General features: G+C 50.2%; 1 protein-coding gene across 11 annotated transcripts; it reads left to right on the top strand.

Moving 5' to 3' along the window:
* Nucleotides 1–745: 745 nt before the first annotated feature.
* MIER2 (MIER family member 2) lies at nt 746–18653 on the top strand. Of its 11 annotated transcripts, none has more exons than XM_052801352.1 (13): nt 1347–1802; nt 5398–5485; nt 6040–6191; nt 7521–7706; nt 8398–8521; nt 9190–9299; nt 9973–10042; nt 11620–11786; nt 12545–12626; nt 12726–12820; nt 13621–13748; nt 14777–14913; nt 15758–18653. In XM_052801352.1, exons 3-13 carry the CDS (start codon nt 6048–6050, stop codon nt 16231–16233), a joined length of 1719 nt encoding a protein of 572 aa, XP_052657312.1. In that variant the 5' UTR covers nt 1347–1802; nt 5398–5485; nt 6040–6047; the 3' UTR covers nt 16234–18653. The 11 variants fall into 11 exon arrangements, with proteins under 11 accessions (XP_052657303.1, XP_052657308.1, XP_052657304.1 ...); XM_052801351.1 differs by having other exon boundaries at nt 1347–4771; XM_052801343.1 differs by lacking the exon at nt 1347–1802 and adding an exon at nt 746–777 and having other exon boundaries at nt 4643–5485; nt 11635–11786; nt 12545–12820.
* Nucleotides 18654–19683: the final 1030 nt, after the last annotated feature.

The raw sequence follows: 19683 nt of genomic DNA, 5'->3' as shown, positions 1-19683 counted from the left end.
AGGCTTTCCCCGGTGGAGCACAGGACAGGGGCCCTGCTCACCTGCGGACCGTCTCTGGGCCTCGTCCACCCCCGCTGCCACGGCCGGTGGAAGGGGGACCAGCGCCGGCCGCTCACAGGGCCACCGGCACGGGCGCGCAGGCATCTCAGTCCTAAAAACCTCCTTCCCAACGCGGGTCCCAGGGGACGTGTGCCACTGCCCGCCTCGGGCCGCAGCCCAGGGTCTGTGCACTGACCCACTCGGGCTCTGCGGGCCTTCACGACAACGGCCCCGCAGCCGGTCTGACCGCCCGTTTGTGGCCGGGCCCGGCGCTCGGGGAGCGCTGCTGCGGGCCCGCGCCAGCCGGCGGCGGCCTCCCCTCCCTCCACGCCGGTTCACGGGGATGCCCTGACGGCCGGCCGGGAGCGGCCCCGCTCCTCGGGCCGGGGCCGGGCCGCCCCAACCCCCGTGCCGGGGCCGGGCCGCCCCAACCCCCGTGCCGGGGGCGTCTCCGGGAGATGACGGCAGTCGGCCGAACGACGCCCGTGTTCCCGGGAGCGGCCGTTAGCGGCGCCTCCGGCTCCGGGGAAGGGCCCCGGCCCGGCGGCGCCCCCTGACCCCCGACCCCCGACCCCGCCCCCTGACCCGGCCCCGCGCCGCCCGCCCCGCCGCGCCCCCGGCGCTCCCCCGCCCTCGCGGCGCCGCAGCCAATGAACGGCCGCCGCCGCATCCGGGGCCCGCGAGCCCCCCCCCCCGCCCCCCTCCGCCCCGCGCCGCTCGCGCTCGGCCATGGCGGAGGTGAGTGAGCCGCCGCCGGGGTCGCGCTGGGCCGCGCCGGGCCTCGGGCCTCCGGCCTCCCGTCTCCCCGTCCCGGGCGGGGACCCCCCCGAGTCCCGGCAGCCTGGGGCCGCCCCGGGCCGGGGTCCTGCGGCCGTGGGGTGGATGGGGCTCGCCGGGGCGGGGGCACTCGGGCCGAGGGGCTCCGAGGCCCCGGGCGGCAGCGGGCCGAGGGGCGGGGGGCGGCCCGCGGCCGAGGGTGCGCCGGCGGGGGCGGGCGGGGGAAGGGGCGGCTGGGCGGGACCCGGCGGGAGAGCCGGGGCAGGGCGGCGGGGCAGCGCCCGAGGCTGGGGAGCGGCGGCGGCTCTGCCCTCCCGCCAGCGCCGAGGAGGCAGCGGCGGGGCCGGCGGGGCTGCCCGCGGCTGGAGGGCCCGTGGCCGGACCTGCGGGAGAGGGCCCCGGGGGACCCGTCAGAGCGGCCGGGGCTGGGCCGCGGAGGGGGGGGGGCGGCGGGCGGGACTGCGGGGGCTGGAGAAGGCTGGCGGGGGGCGCGGGGGCAGAGGACGAAGCGGGAGCCCCCGAGGCTTTAGCGCAGCAGGGGCCGAGGGCGCCGGGGCGGGAGGGGTGCGGAGCTGCCGGAAAGGGTCTCGGGAAGGCCGGAGGTAAGTGAGGGGGCCTGGGCAGTGGGAGAGAACATGGGAGCGACAGAGGGCTGGGGAGGGTGGCGGGAAGGGTTTGGCTGGGTGGCTGGGATGGGGAGAACCGCCCTGGCGAGGGGGGCTTGTGCTCTGGTGCCGGGCAGGGACGCCCCTGCCGCCTCTCCCGTTCCGACGTTGCGTTTGTCTTGGTGCATCGTGCCGAAACGTTACTGCCGTCGCTCTGCCACGCTTACGGTTGGTGATGCCATTCCCCGTCGTGTCTTGACCCATCCTTGAAATATCCCCGTCCTGTCGTAATGGTTGTCGTGGCACATCTGCACTTCATTTCCATCACAAGAGCCTTGTGGTGACCACGATGTGGGAAGAGGACGCTGGGAAGACGTCGAGGTAGCGGGCTGCTCTGTCGCAGGATCTTGGAACACCGCTAGCTGAGACAGCTTCTGTGGGACAGCAAGGCTTTGCTTTCAGGGTATTTCAGCTTTCCGCATGAGGAAGGTGCTGTCTGGCCTGCCTGCCGTCCCATCCAGAATGGTTTGGTCTTTGCCACTGCCTTTGGTGGAGCACCAAGGGTGCTGCATTCGTCTGTGCCGAAGCGTTACTTCGGCACGTTGTTGGGCTGATGTGACACGCTGAAGTGCTGCCCTGGCACGTTGCACCATGTTGCCATTGTGCACACAGGTCTCTCCTTTGGGGAGATCTGGGAGCCATAGCTGTCTCGCAGATGATGTTTGAACTGCGGAGTATCTCTGCTGTGACATTGCAACAGTGTGCTTTCGGGGCACTGATTTTCCTGAGCAGCGTGGGAGATGACCTGTGTGTCATGTCCTCTGTTCGTTTTGTGCTCTTTCAGGTCCATAGCTTACAGGATGACTCCGTTTCCATCCATACCATTTCCCTCTGGCTACAGCTGGAGTTTGTAGAAAACGGACCCATGTCAAGTAGTATGGGCAAGGCAAAGGAACAAGGAACACTTCTCTCACTGAGTCTGAAATACGTGTTACACTGGCTCAGGAAACCACCTTAGTTATTAAAGTAGTAACACTGGAAAGGGAAACCTTCTCTATCTTTCCTCACTTTCTTGCAAGAGTGGTTTCAGCCTGAAGGGTTTTCTCTGATAGTTCTCTGGACAAACAATCTGCCTTGCCCTGGGAAATGGCTTTGTCAGTGCAAAAAGCTCAGGCTCTTCCTCTGCCTGTGTTTTCTAAAACATGGCTGTTGCTTTGTTCCATGTACTGAAAAACTTGAGTACAGAATTAAGGAGGGAGTCCTGGAGTCATCCAGAAATACAAATGCGAGGGCGAGTAATTGGTCAGCCTCTCTGTAACTTTTGAGAGAGGGAAGTTACTCTCATGCCTGAGAAGCAGAGACTAGTGGAAGGAAAGCAGCTGCTGGAAAACTTAAACCAAGATTAAAGGAATTTAATCTCCCTTTTCCCCCACCATGATTAAATGGCCCATGGATGTAGGAGCCATTTTCCAGCATCATGCTGCACTGTCAGAATAAATGGAGTTCACCACTGTGACCTTTCCTGGTGACCAAAACTGTCACCAGCAATAGGAGCATTTACACCTTGTCCAAGAACCGTTCTTGATCTGGAGATACCTGGTAGTGCCTCAGTGTTGCTGCTGCCTTTCTGACGCATGTAATGCTGTTGCATTTTCTGCCTCCTGTGTGATGTGGATTTGAAGTGTCAAGCAGCAGCTACCTCGCCTTCACATCCAACTTCATGCCTAACTCCACATCATGTGGCATCAGCAATCAGTGTAATCAGGAATATTCTCTCTGTCATCATTTCCATATTTAAGCTAGACCTGCCTTTCTCCCCTACTCCTTTGACTTTGACTCTTGTTTCCGTGGTCTTCTGGATTTGTAAATAATCTGAGGGATCATTCAGTTTCACACGTTTAAATTTGGGTGTGGAATGGGCCATTTGCTTTGTCTGTCGTTTGTTTCTTCTTTTCTCAGCCCAAACACAGCAGTGCTAGTTATTTTATGGTGACTCCAGCTCACAGCAGTTCCCGCTTGCTCTAATGCTATGTTACTGCTTTGGGGAAATAAACTCGTGATTAGTTACTGAATTGTCATCCTGTCGTACTGACTACTACTCTTCATTTCAGCACCTGATCATTAATATAAGATCTCATTGGTCCTGAAGTATTCTTGACATCTTTTCAAGCCAGCCCATCCATCGCTAACAGTTTCAGTCTTTGTTTTCAAAATCCTTTGCATGCAGCTCCTTATTGATCCCCATGCGAAGGAGTCACAATCAATATATAGATCATTGTCTCAGGAAGGAGAGTTCTGCAGATTGCTCAAGACTGGCAGGAGTAAGTGTAGACCACACCCTCATCCTTTTCATGAAACTGGGGTTGTTTGCTTGGAAGGATTTATCCAAGAGGGTTTTGTACTTGGTCACATTCCAGCAAAGCCCAACAAAGGGGCATTGACACTTTCCTGAGTTACAAAGCTGTTTCCTGGTGTGACCATCCTCAAAATGGAGGCTGTCCGAATCCTTTCTGTCCCCTTTTCCTTTCATTATACCATAAACTCCTCCCTTTTCTTAGTGCACACGGGCAGTGGGCTCTGTCTGCAGCCAGACAGAGTGGTCTCCAGTGGGGTTATCTTGCTGCTAATAATCAGACCCTTGGGGATGGTGAATTAGTGCACAGTGTGTGCTCCAGTTGGACTAAAGGCATCCTCTTTTCACCGGTCCTGGTAGAGGAAGGAGCAAGAATTCCATGGCTGCTTCACAGATCCTTTCCCTCCCTCCCTCCCTCTTGGTCCTGCTCTTGTATGGCAATGTCATCTGCCTTCCAGGCCAACCGTTATCGTAGCAGTAATTATACCTGGAAAATAGCTGCCTCTCTAGTTGTTATGGAATTTGCAATATGTGTGTTAACACCTGAAGGCACTAACTCAGAAACCAAAGTCTGGGGTGGCTTTTTTGGTATGTACTTTGCTCTATTGTTAGAGGATGAATTTTGATGTGAAGCTGTACTATGTTTTCTTAAATAAGTTGTAAGAGCCTCATACTGAAGCATTGTAGAGGTCCTGGCTCCCACTGACTAAGAGAGGAGTAATGGTGCACGGCTGAGATTATTAATGGCTGAGGATCATAAAAAGATGTCATTGGTGACTGGGGGACTGACACTATGGTTTTCTTCTGCAGTCGGATGCTCTCAGTCACCCAAAGGCATTGGTTAATTACCTGCTTGCTCCCTACCTAGGCTGAACTTGATGAACAGCATTTCCATGTACAGCAGCCCAAGGAGCAGCAGATGTTCTGGGTTGTTTTCCAGGCCTCAGCCCATACTGCTGCCTGAACTTCTGACCGAGCACTGAATGCCCGAAAGCAGGTGCCTGTTCTCGGTGTCTACCTGTCTCACCCTTTCCTGCCTCACCTGTGCCACTCGCAGTCCTCCCAGACTCCTTCGCTGCCTGCTCAGCTCTAAGTTTCTTTGCTTACCCCTCTGAGCCTTCTGGATGTGGTGAGGCATTAGGGAGAAGCCAGCATGTTGTGGCTGGCTGCTTCTGATTGCCTCTCCAAAGAGTGGGTCAGTTCTTAAAAACGCTGTGTTCAAACAAGCATGATGTGTGTGTTTAGAATAATGGCTTAGGGTCAAAGTCCTTCTTTTAAGTGAAGATGTAAGCCATAAAGATCTGAGGTCTTAAACTTGTGAGAGGATAAATAATTAGTGGAGTGCTGAAGGTAAAAAAGATAAAATGGAAACACCACCATATGCAGTTAGAGACTGTGGGGAAGGTGATGAATCCAGAGGAAAGGAGGCCTGGAAGAGCTGTTAAATACACTTGACTAGAGCTCTTTTTGCACAGCACAGTTTCTACTGCTACCCTGTGTGGTTTCTGTTAACTTTTGCTTTGAAATTAAATTAATTGCATTTGCTGTTGGGGTTAAGTGGCTGGAGGCATGTTACATTTTTAAGAAAAGATGTCTCAGCCATATTTTTCTCTTTTCTTGAAGGCCTCGGTTGGCAGGCAGAGTCCGAGGGTGGTGCCATACCCAGCCCGCAGTCTATGTCCTGGAGAGCCTGGCCTTCAGAGTGCAGCAGGTAGCCACAGCTTAAGTATGCATCTGTTTGTTGGTCTGGTTTCCAGAGAAAACAAGGCTCCTGTGATAGGCCTGTCTGTTCCCTTCTCCTTCCAACACCTTCCAAACCTGTTGGTTGATTCCCATGCCATTTGACAGAGGAGGAGAGTCTTAAAGATGCCAAAGCTCCTACAAGTGTCCATTTGCCCATTCTTGCAATAAGGGATAATTATGCTAAAAATGCCTTGGGCGAAGGAAAGGCTGCACTGTGTGTTCGCATGTTATGACACTAGCGAATCCAGTCAGGAGAGACACACAAATACTCAGAAAACCTTGAGATTCAGCTTTCAGTCAGTTGTGGGACTTGAATGTGCAGAGAACCGGGCTTTGCAATTTTAGTGCTTACAGAGTGACTTCCTTCAGTTGTGTTCCCCAGCCCTTCTCACTCCTTTCTACCTAATCTCTTCCTCTGGCTTATCATGGCTGCACACATACGAGGAGGGATTGTCCCAGGCTTTGTCACATCTGAAGATTTGGTCCAGGGTGGTGTTAGTATCCAACTTCTAATCCCTGCAGTTGTGTCAATGGGCTCAGCTGATCATCGACTGAACCTAGCAGAGATCCTTTCACAGAACTATGGTGTACGGGAAGAGAGGGAAGAAGAAGATGATACTCAGGAGAAGCAGAAATCTTTAGAAGAGCTGGAGAAGAGTTTCAGTGCCTCTCAGGTAAAGGCAGCAAGGGAGGGGAAGGGAAATTACCTGCTGGATTTTCTTGTTTCCTTTTACAGTACTGGTACCAAAGATCTTTGTGAGAAACTGTGACTTGCTCACCTGGCAATGCGCTGTGTTTAAGTCCACCCATCAACAAGTGTTACGTTTGCATTTCGATAGGAAGGAATGGTTTTGACAACAGGTGTGTTTTGGCTTAACCCCAGACAACAACTAAGCACCACGCAGCCGCTCGCTCACTTCCCCTCCACCCTGTGGGATGGGGGAGAGAATTCGGAAAGAAAAAGTAAAACTCGTGGGTTGAGATAAGAACTGCTTAATAGGACAGAAAGGAAGAAAATAATAATGATGATAATAAAATGACAATAATAATAATAAAATAATTGGAATATACAAAACAAGTGATGCACAATGCAATTGCTCACCACTTGCCAACTGATGCCCGGTTAGTTCCTGAGCAGAGATCCGCCCGTGCCCCGCCCCAGGCCAACTCCCCCCACTTTATAATACTGGGCATGATGTCACATGGTATAGAATATTCCTTTGGCCAGTTTGGGTCAGCTGTCCTGGCTATGTGCCCTCCCAACTTCTTTTGCCCCTCCAGCCTTCTTGCTGGCTGGGCATGAAAAGCTGAAAAATGGAGTTAGTATAAACACTACTTAGCAACAACTGAGAACATCGGTGTGTTATCAACATTATTATTCTACTAAATCCAAAACATAACACTGTACCAGCTACTAGAAAGAAAATTAACTCTCTCCCAGCCAAAATCAGGACAAGGTAAAAGCAGTAAATTTTGGAGTGTTCCTCTGCCAAGAAGCCAATCTGACAAGGTGGTCTTCGCTCACCTTGCTGAAGAACCATCAGCTGTTGGGTATATGTTCAATGTCTGTTTCACAGTGGAGGAACCACGAAGATGAGATGATGTGGTCTTCCTGGGGGTGTTCCCATGGAGACCTTGGTGGAACACAAAGCGTGTTCTTGGTGACAGAAACTGTCTCTTCAGGTCAGGCACAAGACTAATACAGAGATTTGCTCCTTCCCTTCCTCTCTGTAAATACAGTTGTGCTGCCTGGCATCTCTTCAGCAGCATGAAATCTAGTGTAAAAAATAAATATATTTTGACTGTATATATAGTCAATATATAGACTGTATTGCTTTGGGGTGAAAGTTCCTGGCTTCTCCATACCTTTGAGAAGAACAGGTTATGGTGGGTCCTGATAGACCATGCCTCCTCCATTACGCAGCGTTACCCGAGGCACTTCAGAGCCCCCAGAAGAGCAGAGCTGCCTTGACTGCCTCTGCATATCTCTGTGTTCACTACAGCTGGTGTTGTACTCGGTGATTGTTCCATTCCTGATGAAGCTTTGTCCTCCTCTCGCTCAGAGCAGTGAAATGCCATTTGAGGAGCTGCTTGCACTTTATGGCTATGAGGCATCTGATCCCATCTCGGAGCAGGACAGTGAGAGCAATGATATTACTCCAAATCTCCCAGATATGACTCTGGATAAGGTAAGAGCAGCTGTCTGCTTGGGTCTACGCTCTTAGCCTGTGCTATAGGTTACTGTGCTGTCTTGGAGCTTGAGATGTCTAGTAGCTCTTTTCAGGTGGGGTTTGACTAGTGCCAAGGGAAGGGGCCTGCCTAGTTCTGGTGTCCCAGTGAGGAACGCCCGGTGCAGAAATGTGAATGTGAAGAGTTTAGAGGACACTGGAGAAAGGATAACTGTTTTAAAAGAACACTGTAAAAACTCTTTGTGGAACTTGGGTTATGAGTCTTTGCACGTAGATGTGGATCTGTGGAGAGTCAAGGAAGGTTTGTACCTTCCCAGGTGAAGCTTTGGCTCCTCCTGTTCTAGCTAAAATCTGTAGAAAGCTTTTTTTTTTTTTTTTTTTTTCTTTTCCTTCCAGGATCTTAGAGATATTTGCTGTGAGTGGAGCTCTACAGAAAGGGCCACTTGCTTGTCCTCTCTCTGGCTTCCATAGGAAGCCACCCTTGACACTTGTAGCAGTGCTTCTAGGGAAAATAATCTAGGGATGGTGGGGAGTGTGAGAGAGAATCTGTCTTTGGACAAGCTGTGGGAGGGTGAGGAGATCTGTGGATGCGGCCACCCTTGGCCAGAAATGCTTTACTCTAGGCCTCACCCCTCCTTATATACTTTTTTTAATTTAAAAATATTTTTCACTTTCTTGTTGTTGTTAAAAGGAACAAATAGCGAAGGATTTGCTTTCAGGGGAAGAAGAGGAGGAGACACAGTCTTCAGCTGATGATCTGACTCCATCCGTCACATCCCATGATGCATCGGACCTATTCCCAAACCAGCCTGGCTGTATGTGTCGCTAATTTCTACGTAATTGGTTTTTACTTAGATGTGATGTGCAGGATAGAGTGAGAATGTTTTTCTTTATTTTGTCACTTAGTTTCCTGACATCAGGTTTTCCACTTTCCTTCTGGGGGCTGCAAATAAACCTGAGTGCCAATGGTGTTACCAAGCATTGGTTAGGACATGATAGAGCGTAGATGAGCAGTGGGATGAGGGGAGAATTGTCTTTAGCTGTAACTCATAACATTAAGAAAGTGAGAATTGTTTTGCTACCTGCTGTAACTGCAGTCTGAAAGATCAGTACCTGATCTGACATCTCTAGAAGTGAATAAATTCAGTAGTACTAGTGGTGTGATATATTGTGGCAGTTCCTAATTGGAATATGTGGGAAGCCAAAGTGCGTGAGAGAGACTCAGCATGAAATGATCTTATTCCTTCTGCTATCCTGCAAAATGAAGCAGTCTGAGCTCCCCAGGTTCGTTGGCACCACCCATGTGGCAAGTGTGCAAATTCTTTTATTTAAAAGGAGAAAATTAAAATATAGGTAAGTTGTCACTGCGGACCATGCTGAAAGTAACTTTAGGACAGAAAATGAAGGGAAGGAGAGGGAACGTAGAGCAATAAAAAAAACCCCAAACATTTCATAACTACAGATGTTTTGCTTTCCCACAAAGCAAACAACTTCCTTGCTGACGAAGACAAGGAGCCCTGTTCCTCTCCATGTGCTTCCTCCATGGCTGAGGATTCAGAGGAGGACTCCATCCCATCCAACGAGTGTAAGAAGGTAAATGATCTGACTGCATTGGGAAGGGGAGCTAATACAATGTGCCTGAGTCTGAGGAAAGCATGACACCACAGCTCTGTGATATTTCCCCAAGAAATTTTCTTTCTTTATTTTCTTCTGCTCAGCACCTTGCATTTTGTGGGAGGTGGTGACAGATGTGGGTTACAAGAGGTTTTTTTAATACAATCTTGAAATCTGTGTCTGAAATTATCTTCTGCTTCAGATATGGAAAATGCTGTTGTGCCTTGGTAACCTAAAAGTGCAGCCTGTAGCCCTATAAAGGTGAAATGCTGTGCAATATTTCCAGCAGGATTTACTGAGGGGGAGCCATCTTACGAAAGAGAGGAGCAGACTTCAAATTCATCCTGGTTGCGAAGGTTGCAGGAGAGCTTCTGCATTTCTTTATCTCCAGCCTTAGCCACTTGCCATATATCTTTAACGTTAAAACTATGTAAATGCTTAAGGTCCCCAAAGTATCATCTGGTTGGTAGTAAATCATCTTAGTTACCCTATAAAATAGTCAGGGTTCCCTAGAAGTAATAGCGACAGTGGGGACTACTGATATATAAGTCGGCCTCATGGTGTTGTAGTCCCTAAATCATGAAGTACACCTCAGTGCCACATGGAGCATTTTCCATTTCAATTTACCCGCTTCTCTGTGGTGATATTTCAGGAGATCATGGTTGGACCTCAGTACCAAGCCACTGTTCCCATCCTCCACTTAAACAGGCACAGCGAAAAAGGTAAGGCAACCTGCTTTATGTATCTTGTTTGGATGTAGGGCTGCTGGCCTGGATGTTTGATGGGGCCCTGGTTCACCAGTTCTGCTCCATATCTCTAGGCTTGGCACCTCTCAGTGTTGACTCCAAAATTTACAGCTACACCTGAGCTAGCTTTAAACTAGCCTGTTTGAACAGGGCTAGTAATACAGCTACAGGAGCTAATAAGCTCACTGAAAACTGGGTGGTTGTGACAGGTTTGGAGGAGGGGGTCTCAGCTGTAGCCAAAGAGAAGGAATACCCTCCTGGTGATACTCTAATTTATTTTTTCTGACGTCTTCCTTAAGTAGCCAGAGTTATTTTCATTCAGTACTCCCTGGAGCTGATCAGTTTCAAATTTGATAGGATGTCTGCAGAGTAGATGGAGGTGCCTTGATTTGCAGATTGCATCTAATAACTAGTGCAAGACTAGCACCAGCTTGTTGAGTTTCTGAACAAGACAGCTAACAGAAAGTCATGTCTTTAGAAATTACTTGCTTCCTCCGTAGTTCTTTTATCCTAGCAGACTCTGAGCAAGTTAGTTAAAGGAGATAAAAGTTAACAGTTTTGCAAGTACTATTTCAGATTTACCCAATATAGTTCTCAGAACTTTTCACTGTTACTTTATCAGTGCTCTCAGCCTTCTGTATTGAAGACCACAGATTTAGTGCACTTTTTCCATAACCTGTGTGTTTGCATCAGTGTGAAATGAAAGGAAACTGATGATAGATCCCGACGGGGGTCTTTTATGCCCAGTCTGTAGTGCCTCTGACCTGATTTCAGTGATTCTACAGGGCAGAAGAGTTGGTTCCTTTGCCTGTAGAAACAAGTTAAGTACAGAGGGTGCTAATGTTTTTATCTGAATAGAAAAATCTCAGTATTTCTGGTTATTTTTTATTGCAGTCTTTCTTCTTGCTTTCCTCTGTGCTGTTATTTTACTTGAACATCTCTCTGCATTGTTGTGTGCCATGTTCTCATGGACTAGGAGCCTTGAAAGCTGAAAGGGGCAAGAATCACTTAGTGATGCAGTGTGCTCCTGCTATTCTGTGTTAGTGGAGCAGCTCATGAAGGAGCATTACAAGCTATCGCAGGGGAGGGACAGCCTTGCAGCTCCTTGGTTTTGTGCCTAGGAGAGGGAGAGGGTCTTGAGCCTAGGCCAGGGTTGTAGCTCAAAGCTGCCTTTGCCTCCCACTCCTTTTGTTTACTGTGTGCTGGAAAAGACACCTTAGAACCTAGGGTTTTTTAGTTGCCAGGATTAATGAATCAAAGCAACAATCTTTGAGAACATGGTAACAAAAACATTGTCAACCAGCTCTTCTGAAGAAATGGAAGCATGCCAAGCCTGTGCTTAGGGCTCTAAAAGAGGTATAAAGAGTATTAAGCTCATTTGCCTCCAAAATCAGGAGGGAAAATGCAGTACCTTCACAGAGATAGTTGTCATCTCTAGTGCCAGGTTGGAGTACCAAGCAAAGATTCATCCCTCCTTCTGTCTCTCCTGTGCATGTACATGCAGACCATTTCTCAAAAGCAGCAGAACTCTCTGTTTGATTAGCTTATTTCAGTGCTTTTTCTGTTAGCCTACGAGAATGAAGATCAGCTGCTTTGGGACCCGAATATACTCCCTGAGAGAGACGTTGAAGAGTTCCTATACCGTGCAGTGAAGCGGCGATGGGACGAGCTGTCTAGCAGCAGCCTGCCAGAAGGAGAGATGGTGAAGGACAATGAACAGGTACGTGTGGGGGCTTCTTGCAGCCCTCAGATACTCTAATGGTGCTGGCGTAATAGTGCAACATTTCCTACAGAGATCCTGAATGAGAGACCCCCTTAAAAGAGAATGAGACCTGACTCCAGTGATCCTCGGCTCCTGCTTCACGGATAAGTGAGGGTGTGCTTCTCAGGAGGTTATTCACCCTCCTGTTGGGAAGACTGGAGAAGGCTGTAGTGGATCAGAGCACAGGCCTGTCTAGCTTAATACTTTTCTTCCAACACAGTAACGGATGTTTGTGGAAAGCGTGTAACAGACTGGGCAAGTAGAGATTGGGTACTGTTTTGACTGTATTCTCCCAGTATCCCAAACTCTCTGAGCCAGAGCTTGCAGCAGGAACATCCTTTTGGATCTGTCCTCTATAACATTGTCTAATTCTTCTTTGAAGCCAGCAGAAGATCAAACATTTGGCTAAGAAACTTCAGAGCAGTTGAGTTTCCTCTAAGCTAGCCAGGTTAGACTCTCACAGTAAGTCTGCTGGAACATGGAGGCACAACTGTAACCTGCAGAGCTGCTGGCAGACCTGCATCTTTTCAGTCCCAGGGTTTGTAATCCAGTGCCTTGAAAAGTGGAATAATCTATGCTGATGGTCAAGCTGGGGTTAGTGGCAAAGTGGCTCCTAGGAAAAATAAGTTTTAGAAGACAAATGTGAGTCATGAGCAGGTTGGTTTGTGGTGTGTTGCTCCAGTACATACTGCAGGTAATTTTCTTCTGTTTCCTAGGCTTTGTATGAACTGGTTAAATGCAACTTCAATGCAGAAGAGGCACTGCGGAGGTTACGGTTCAATGTGAAAGTTATCAGAGGTGAGAACCCCCCATATTTGGGTTCTACCCCAAACATCAAGGCACATGTAACTCTAGATTCTGTACATCTCCTCCAATTCCTCTTTCTTTCTGCTATAGATGAGCTTTGTGCCTGGAGTGAGGAAGAATGTAGAAATTTTGAACATGGCTTCAGGGTCCATGGGAAAAACTTTCATCTTATCCAAGCAAATAAGGTAAGGACACTCACCCCTGCATCCCACTAAGACAAAGGGAAGGAAGCACGTGCATTTGCACCAGAGGTATGTTTTGAGCCTCAGCTAATGCAGGAAGTTCAGGACTGCTGAGTTCCAATCCCAGGCTTTGTGTTGACTCATGCTAGCAGGTGATGGGCTGTTCACTGCCCTGCTCTGCCTTATTTTCCAGGTGGGAGAAGTCACAAACAACACTGAGCTGCATGAGTGATGTCAGTTAATTACTGATTAGCCCTTTCTGGAGTCTCAAAAGTTCTTTCCAAACTCTCAGCCCTTGCAGTACTTCTGTGAATGAGTGAGTTGAGCATGTGGATGTTTTGTAAAGTCCCCTGGGGTCCTCTAGAATGAAAGATGCTGTTGTAGGGAGAGCTGGGCCCCAGGACATATGCTGCTGTGCTGGGAGTTGGCAGAACCAGAGAGTCCAGTTCTACCGCTGATTAATTGTGGGCATGTTGATGCTGGCCAGTGAAAATGGATGCAGGTTTGCTCTCTTGATGTTGTGTGCTACTGGAAGCGCAGGGAAGTCCTGCACAAATGGACCATGTGTGAATCCACACTGGGGTCTGCAAGAGCAATTGTGCACTGTGGGGAGTTCTTTTTCTGGCCGATTACCACCTTGGAAATCTCAGTATGTGCTTCTGTTCTGCAGCATAGATGTGTCCATAGCAATATAAATTACTGTAATGCACTTAATTTTCTGTGCTGATTAAATGGGATAATAGTCCTTGCTCCATGAGATACATCTTGATGCATAGTGTTCTGACTATGACATTTCTCCTCAGGTCCGCACCCGGTCAGTGGGCGAGTGTGTGGAGTATTACTACATGTGGAAAAAATCAGAGCGCTATGACTACTTCACTCAGCAGACTCGTTTAGGAAGGAAGAAGTACGTCCTCCACCCTGGAGCCACGTGCGTGGAATATTCTCACACTAAAATTAGTAATATTAACCTCCCAGTGAAGATTCCTGCTGCAAAGCACCTCCGCTTAAAAGACCGTGCTTTCTGCTCTAGAAGGTTTCTTGGGTGGGAGCATGGAGGGATGCACCGGATATTCTCAGAACATAAACACTGTTAAGTGTGGGAAGGGAAGATAAAGCAATTATTTGCTTGGATGCGGACTTCCTTGTGTCAGAAAGTACTGGTTTGTTTCAGACAAATTCATCCACAAAAATTAAGGATAGGGTCAGGGATTCAGGGCTGATCTCGGGAAATAACTTGGTTCAATGAGGTTTTGGGAAGGGAGCTTTTTAAGTTCAAAAATACACTATTTCTCGTTGTTTGGAACCTGAATTAATTTCTTTGCCTGCTGCCACCCTTTGAGGCAAATTCTTCACTTTGAAATGTGTGCTAATTACAGAAAATACTTTACAATAAGGTTGAAACTGAAATGTTTTAAAAGGTCAAAATGAAATATTTAAGTTGAATCAATTAAAAACATTAGTTGAAGTCTTAAGATTTTTTTTTTTTTTTTAAATTCTGATGCAAGACAGTAAAATACCTGAAATCTCAAGTCCCCCCAGGGTGGGAAAATATTTTCTCATCACTTGCGCTTTGCTGGCACACTAACATTGTTACAACCCACTGCAGTCATTCTGTGAAGGTGGCTGTTTTCTGGGGAGAACATTTGACCATTTATTTCAATTTGGAAGGGACTGAGGCTCATGGAGAGCTGGGGGGCAGAGCTCTTTGTTTTGGAAAGCTACAGAGCCCGTTCTGGTTTATCGTGGGCTGGTCTTAGCTATGCTGAGTTAACTGCGATCGCCTCAGTGCAGACTCTGACTGGGCTCTGCAGACCAAGAAGGGATGGACATTCATTCTAGTGAGGCCTCTACAGTCCTGTTTTATTTGTTGGTGGGTTTTAATTCCAGTCACCATTTTCCCTGCCTGCATCTCTCTGCTTAACAGGTGGTGGCAGTGCTATCTCTCTTTCCCCACAGGGATTTCACCGACAATGACTTGGATGGGGGTGAAGTAGAAAACACCAGTCGTTCTCGGAGCTCCCCACCAATTCCCTCTGCAACTAGCTGCCTGGATTCTCACTTCAGTCAAGATCAGATAGCAATAGAGAGCACAGGTAACTTTCTTTTCTTCTGTCTGCCATGGGGATAACTTCTCTCCCTCACTCAGCAGCACAGACCCTCCTTTGCCTTTCTCCTGTTGCCATTATCCAGCTGTTGCTCTTCTCTCCACACCCTTGCCAGTGTGCTCACTTTGCCCTGTGTCAAATACCAGCCCTGGGCAGATTTTGGTGTGGGCAGAGGAGACTTGTCTGTCTCTGCATTGACCAGTAGTGACTTAAAAAGAGTTGTTCCTGCTTCAGCCTTGGAGGGGTGGCCTAAGTCATTCACAAAGCAAAAGGATTTGCACTAACTTTGGGCACCTGAGTTAGATCCTTCCAATGCACTAACACAGACACAGTAGACACAGGCACCTCCTCTGGAGGCTGATTGAAGGCACCAGAAGTTAGGCTGTACCTGCAGTCTGCTTTCAGAGAGAGATGGCTCTGAGAAGACTCACAGGGAGCCCAAAATGGGTTCGTTCCCTCACCGTCCTACCACAGATGAGGGCTTTGTGTAGGTACCTCCCAGGGGCTGTCAGCGTGAGGGGATAGGACTTAGGATTTGGCTTATCTTGGAGTGTCTCTGTGAGATTTCCTTTAATTTCCATAGAAACACTGATGGCCTCCCATCTGCTGTCTGCATCTTGCCTTTCTTCGGTACATGCTGGCAGGGATCTTGGTTGCTATAATAGAGAAACATTTGTGCCATCAAACACATACTGTTGTGATTAGGTGGGACTGAACTGGTTTCTAGTTTTTTGTATGTTATGGACTCACTCTAGCTCTCTTTCACTTGCTGTCCCCCACCCTTTCTTCCTCCTTGTCTGTCTCCCATGTTTCCCTCCTTTGCGGTGTGCAGAGCCTCTGAGCGTGGAGAGCACAGCCTGCAGCCTGGGCAGCATAAGTGAGTCGGGGCAGGGCTATGAGTGCAGTACTCCTTCGGAGACGAATTGTTCCTTCGACCCCACGGAGGAGACGTCCTCAGGCGCCATCTCAGCTTCCTGCACACGACACACTGTCAACCCCTCAGAATCGGGGCTCTATGCTTTGCCACTGGCAGGACCAGGACTAGCAGAGAAGCAGGAGACGTTGCAGAGCTCTGGTGAGACGATAACCATGGACTTCACTCTCCCTGCAGACATTAACGAGGGTTTGCCTTTAATTGCTGGCCCTGTGGATTTGGACAGAGACCCAGAGGCAGTGGTGACCCCTGCGCAAGTGTCCTTATCGGTCACAGATTTTGGCCTCATTGGCATCGGAGATGTAAATAGTTTTCTGACTGCTCATCAGGCTTGCCCAGCACCTGTGGCTCGGTCAGAGCCTTTGTCACAGTGAGAGTCTCCAGTCACAAACTTGTCACAGACCCAGCAAGGACTTCGACCTGACTGAGTGAAATCCTGGAACTTCCACTGTTCCGTAGGGACAGTTTGGAGCTGTTGGTCAGAATCCGTCTTTCCATCCTCCTTGATCCAAGGCTACAGTGAAACCAAACACCTTTCTGCTCCAGTGTGTTCTGACACAATCACGCAAAGCTGGTGGCTGTCTTTAGTGAGGGGGGAGGTCCATCGCCCCCTGCTTCGTTGACCATGTGTCACCCCAGGTAATTCCAGGCTGTTCAGAGAGTCCCTGCCTCAGGACAGGGGAAATGTCGCTTGACCCCAGTGGGACAGTCTGAGTGCAGAGATGCTTTGAGAACAGGGACGTATCACCAGCACTTTGGGGGCTGGGATGGAGGATGCAGTCTGGAGGTCCGAGAGCTTAGGAAATCCGCAGGGAGCACAGTCCACCTGGGCTGCAGGGCAGTTTGCCTGCAGAGACAGGCATGGCGATGCTGAAGGAAGATGAGGAGTCTTGGCCCTTCACCCACAGATAGTGTGTTGCAATAGAAGTGATTCTCCCCGTTCCCTTCCCAACAGCCATCCTGCACTCCTGAGCTGTGGGTCATGACAGGCACACACACTGCTGTTTTCAAACCTCTCGCAGCTGTGTATGTCTTCCTGCCCACTCCACCACCAGCTGCAGGTGGGATGTGGCCTGGCCCAGCCCTTTGACAGAAGCGTCAGGTCTTGGAAAGGGACACTGCGCGGTGCAGTAGCACTGTGTGCACTCAAGTCCTTCTCACCTTCCCTTGCAGTGCTGGGCCATGGAGAACTTGTACTGGGAGTAAAGGGAGTTTCTACACCCACAAAGTGATGTTGGCCCCAGAGTGGTACAGTGCTGCCACTTCTGTTACTGGTGGTGACTGACTTGATCCTTGCTGACCGCTGCAGTACAAGAGGGTAAAATGCAGATGAAAACATCTGTAACTTCCCAGCTTGTTCAAACAATTTGTCAGCTGTGGGAGGAGAAGGTTGCTTAGCTCCCGGGGCACCAAGCCTAGGACACTGGTGCTAGCACAGAGTCCCAGGAAGGAGAGCACACCAGTCCCTGGGCATCCCTGCCCCTTTCTGCGTCACAAAAAGAGCTGGTTTCTGAAAGGAAAGTATGTTTTTACTGCCATTAGCAATGTTCAAGGAGGTGACAAGGATGGCCTCGCATGGCAGCGAGGAGGGTGGCTGCTGTGCAGAGAGCCACAGTGGCGTGTTTGTGGGTGTGCTGGAGTCCAGAGCTGCTTTGCTTCCCGGATATGTTCCAGGTCTGGGGTTTGCCATTGGCTTAAATCCACATGTTCTCATTCCCCTTTTTTCCATGCAGGGAATGCTGTCTGCTGACTTGCTGGGCAAGGCTCTGATGCAGATGTTCCCTTCCTCCAGCCATTTTCCGCATTTGGGAAGGGGTTTGGGTTGAGGTTTTCTGCTTGTTTTGGTAGAGGCCTGTGGGCTGTGATCCTGCCGTTGGTTCTGCTGCCAGTGGATTTGGAAGATGACTAAAACCATTAGCCTGCATCCTCCTTTTACCTGGCCCTGTGAAGTTGTGCTCAGCCCTGCAGTGGGATCACAGAGACAGCATCAGGCAGCTTCATGGGATGACAGGGTCAGACCTTGTCTCTCATCTTCCAAGCTCCAGACCCATTTTGTGTGCATTAGCAGGGGTTTGCTTCGGTCCCTGGCCAGCTCTGCTGAGAGGTGCTGAGCACTAGACACACACACCTGCCTTGACCAGGCATTGCTTTGTCAACCAGACGTGGTAACTGGAGGTCTCCCCTCCAGTTGCTCCCAGTTGCTGGAAATGGAAAGCAAATACGAGTGCCCGCTCCATAGTGGAACTGCCCAGGCTGTGATTCCCCTTTTCTGGGGGAGAGAGGAAGCTCCTTGGCTGAAAGGAGAAGAGGAGGCAGGGTGAGAGCACGGGCAGCCCTCCCAGGGAGGGCCAGGCCTTGGCATCTCCTCTCCATCAGCCAAGAACATTCTTAGTTTTCCTGAAACCATTTTTTCTTTGGTTTGTTTCAAGCCCTAATGAAAGGAGAGGGGAAGCTGGGGGAGGCAGAAATCTCCCTTATTTATGTTCTTCAGTGTTGTTTACAGATTCGCATGGGGTCTTTCAACATGAGTGCGGCGCTTTTTCCACATAACTTTAAGGGAGAGGGGTGGAAAGGGCTGGGACAGGGAGGGGGAGTCACTTGGGGAGGAGGTTTGGTTTTCGGTTTTTGTTGGGGTTTTCTTTTTCCTTCTCACAAAGCACATTCACTTTGAGCCGCTCCCAATGCTGGACTCTTTCCCCCCTCCCCCCCCCCCCAAGCCCTACACTGTGAAGTGATACTGCCTTGAAGACCCCTCGCCGTTATTTATTTAATTAAAAACCTAATTTGGAAGTGAGCCAGAAGCCTGTCTTGGTTTTGGAGACTGAGATGCCACAGTCCCGTGCATCGTCATGGTAGAGGCAAGAAAAGGGGTCCTTGCCTCTTCTGTCCGATCATCTCCCACCCTGGGTGAGTGCTCCATCGCTCCATGGGCAGGGGTGGGATGCCCAGCAGAGTGCGTGGGAAGCTGTTGGCAGCATATGTTCATGGTCCCTAAGACCAAGGACGCCCCGGGCAGGGTGTGTGGCTGAACACTGATCTCCGGTCTGTCCTTGGGGAGATGCCGGGCTGGGTAACGACCCTGGAGCCCTGTGGGATGGCATCCTCCCATCTCGGGTGCTATGATTGCGTGTCAGAACAGCCCTGAGTCCTGCAGCAGCTGAACTCAACCTGCTCTTGAGCGCAGCTGCTTCTGCTTGGAGAGGAGCATCTTCATCCTGGGATCAGTGAAGAGCTTGTGCCTCCAGCTCACCCTGCCAGAGCCGGGCCTGTGGTGCAGGTACTTCCCATGGCTGGAGCACGTGTGAGCTGCCTGGATGCCTGCAGCTCCTGTCCCAGGGTGTCTGGGGCTGGTTCTTGGGGCCCCTCCCTTCTCTGTTCCTGGCCCCTGCCTGCCTTCCTATGCCTTGTACCAGGGATGCCATCACAACCTGGGAGGAGGCCCAGCTTCCTTGGCTGAATTTTCCCTCCTGGCACTGTGTGTGGAGGGGAGGGAGGCGTTCCTTGCTCTTACAGATGCCCCAGGTCCTCTGAAACCCTGGCAGCCTTCAGAGAGCCCATGGTGGTGGGAGGCGGGGGTCCATCCGTGTCTCACTGGCTTCAGCCAGAAATAACATCCTGGAGGCGAGAGAAACGTTCCTGCTTCAACTGTGTTGTATGTTTCTGCAAGAAGGCTCGTTCCTCACCACAAAGCCCCTCTGTTTCGTCAGAAACTCCTTAAATTCTGTTCTCTGGCTCTCGCCTTCTGTCCTGGGGCCTTGGGGGGGGCGGGGGGGGGCGGAAACGAGGGCTCCTGTCTCCCTCGCTTGCAGCTGGAAAACGCCACC

Source organism: Harpia harpyja, chromosome 11, assembly GCF_026419915.1.
Source record: "Harpia harpyja isolate bHarHar1 chromosome 11, bHarHar1 primary haplotype, whole genome shotgun sequence".
Lineage (NCBI taxonomy): Eukaryota > Metazoa > Chordata > Aves > Accipitriformes > Accipitridae > Harpia > Harpia harpyja.
Note: the sequence above shows the minus strand (reverse complement) of the source record. Positions and strands in the feature narration are given on the sequence as shown.

Bases quoted from the DNA above. Each gene is read 5' to 3' on its own strand.
- MIER2 (XM_052801343.1), top strand. From the start codon at position 5,365: ATGTCTCAGCCATATTTTTCTCTTTTCTTGAAGGCCTCGGTTGGCAGG. The intron at 9,300-9,972 runs GTAAATGATCTG...GTGATATTTCAG, and splicing joins CATCCAACGAGTGTAAGAAG to GAGATCATGGTTGGACCTCA. The intron at 13,749-14,776 runs GTGCGTGGAATA...CTTTCCCCACAG, and splicing joins GTCCTCCACCCTGGAGCCAC to GGATTTCACCGACAATGACT.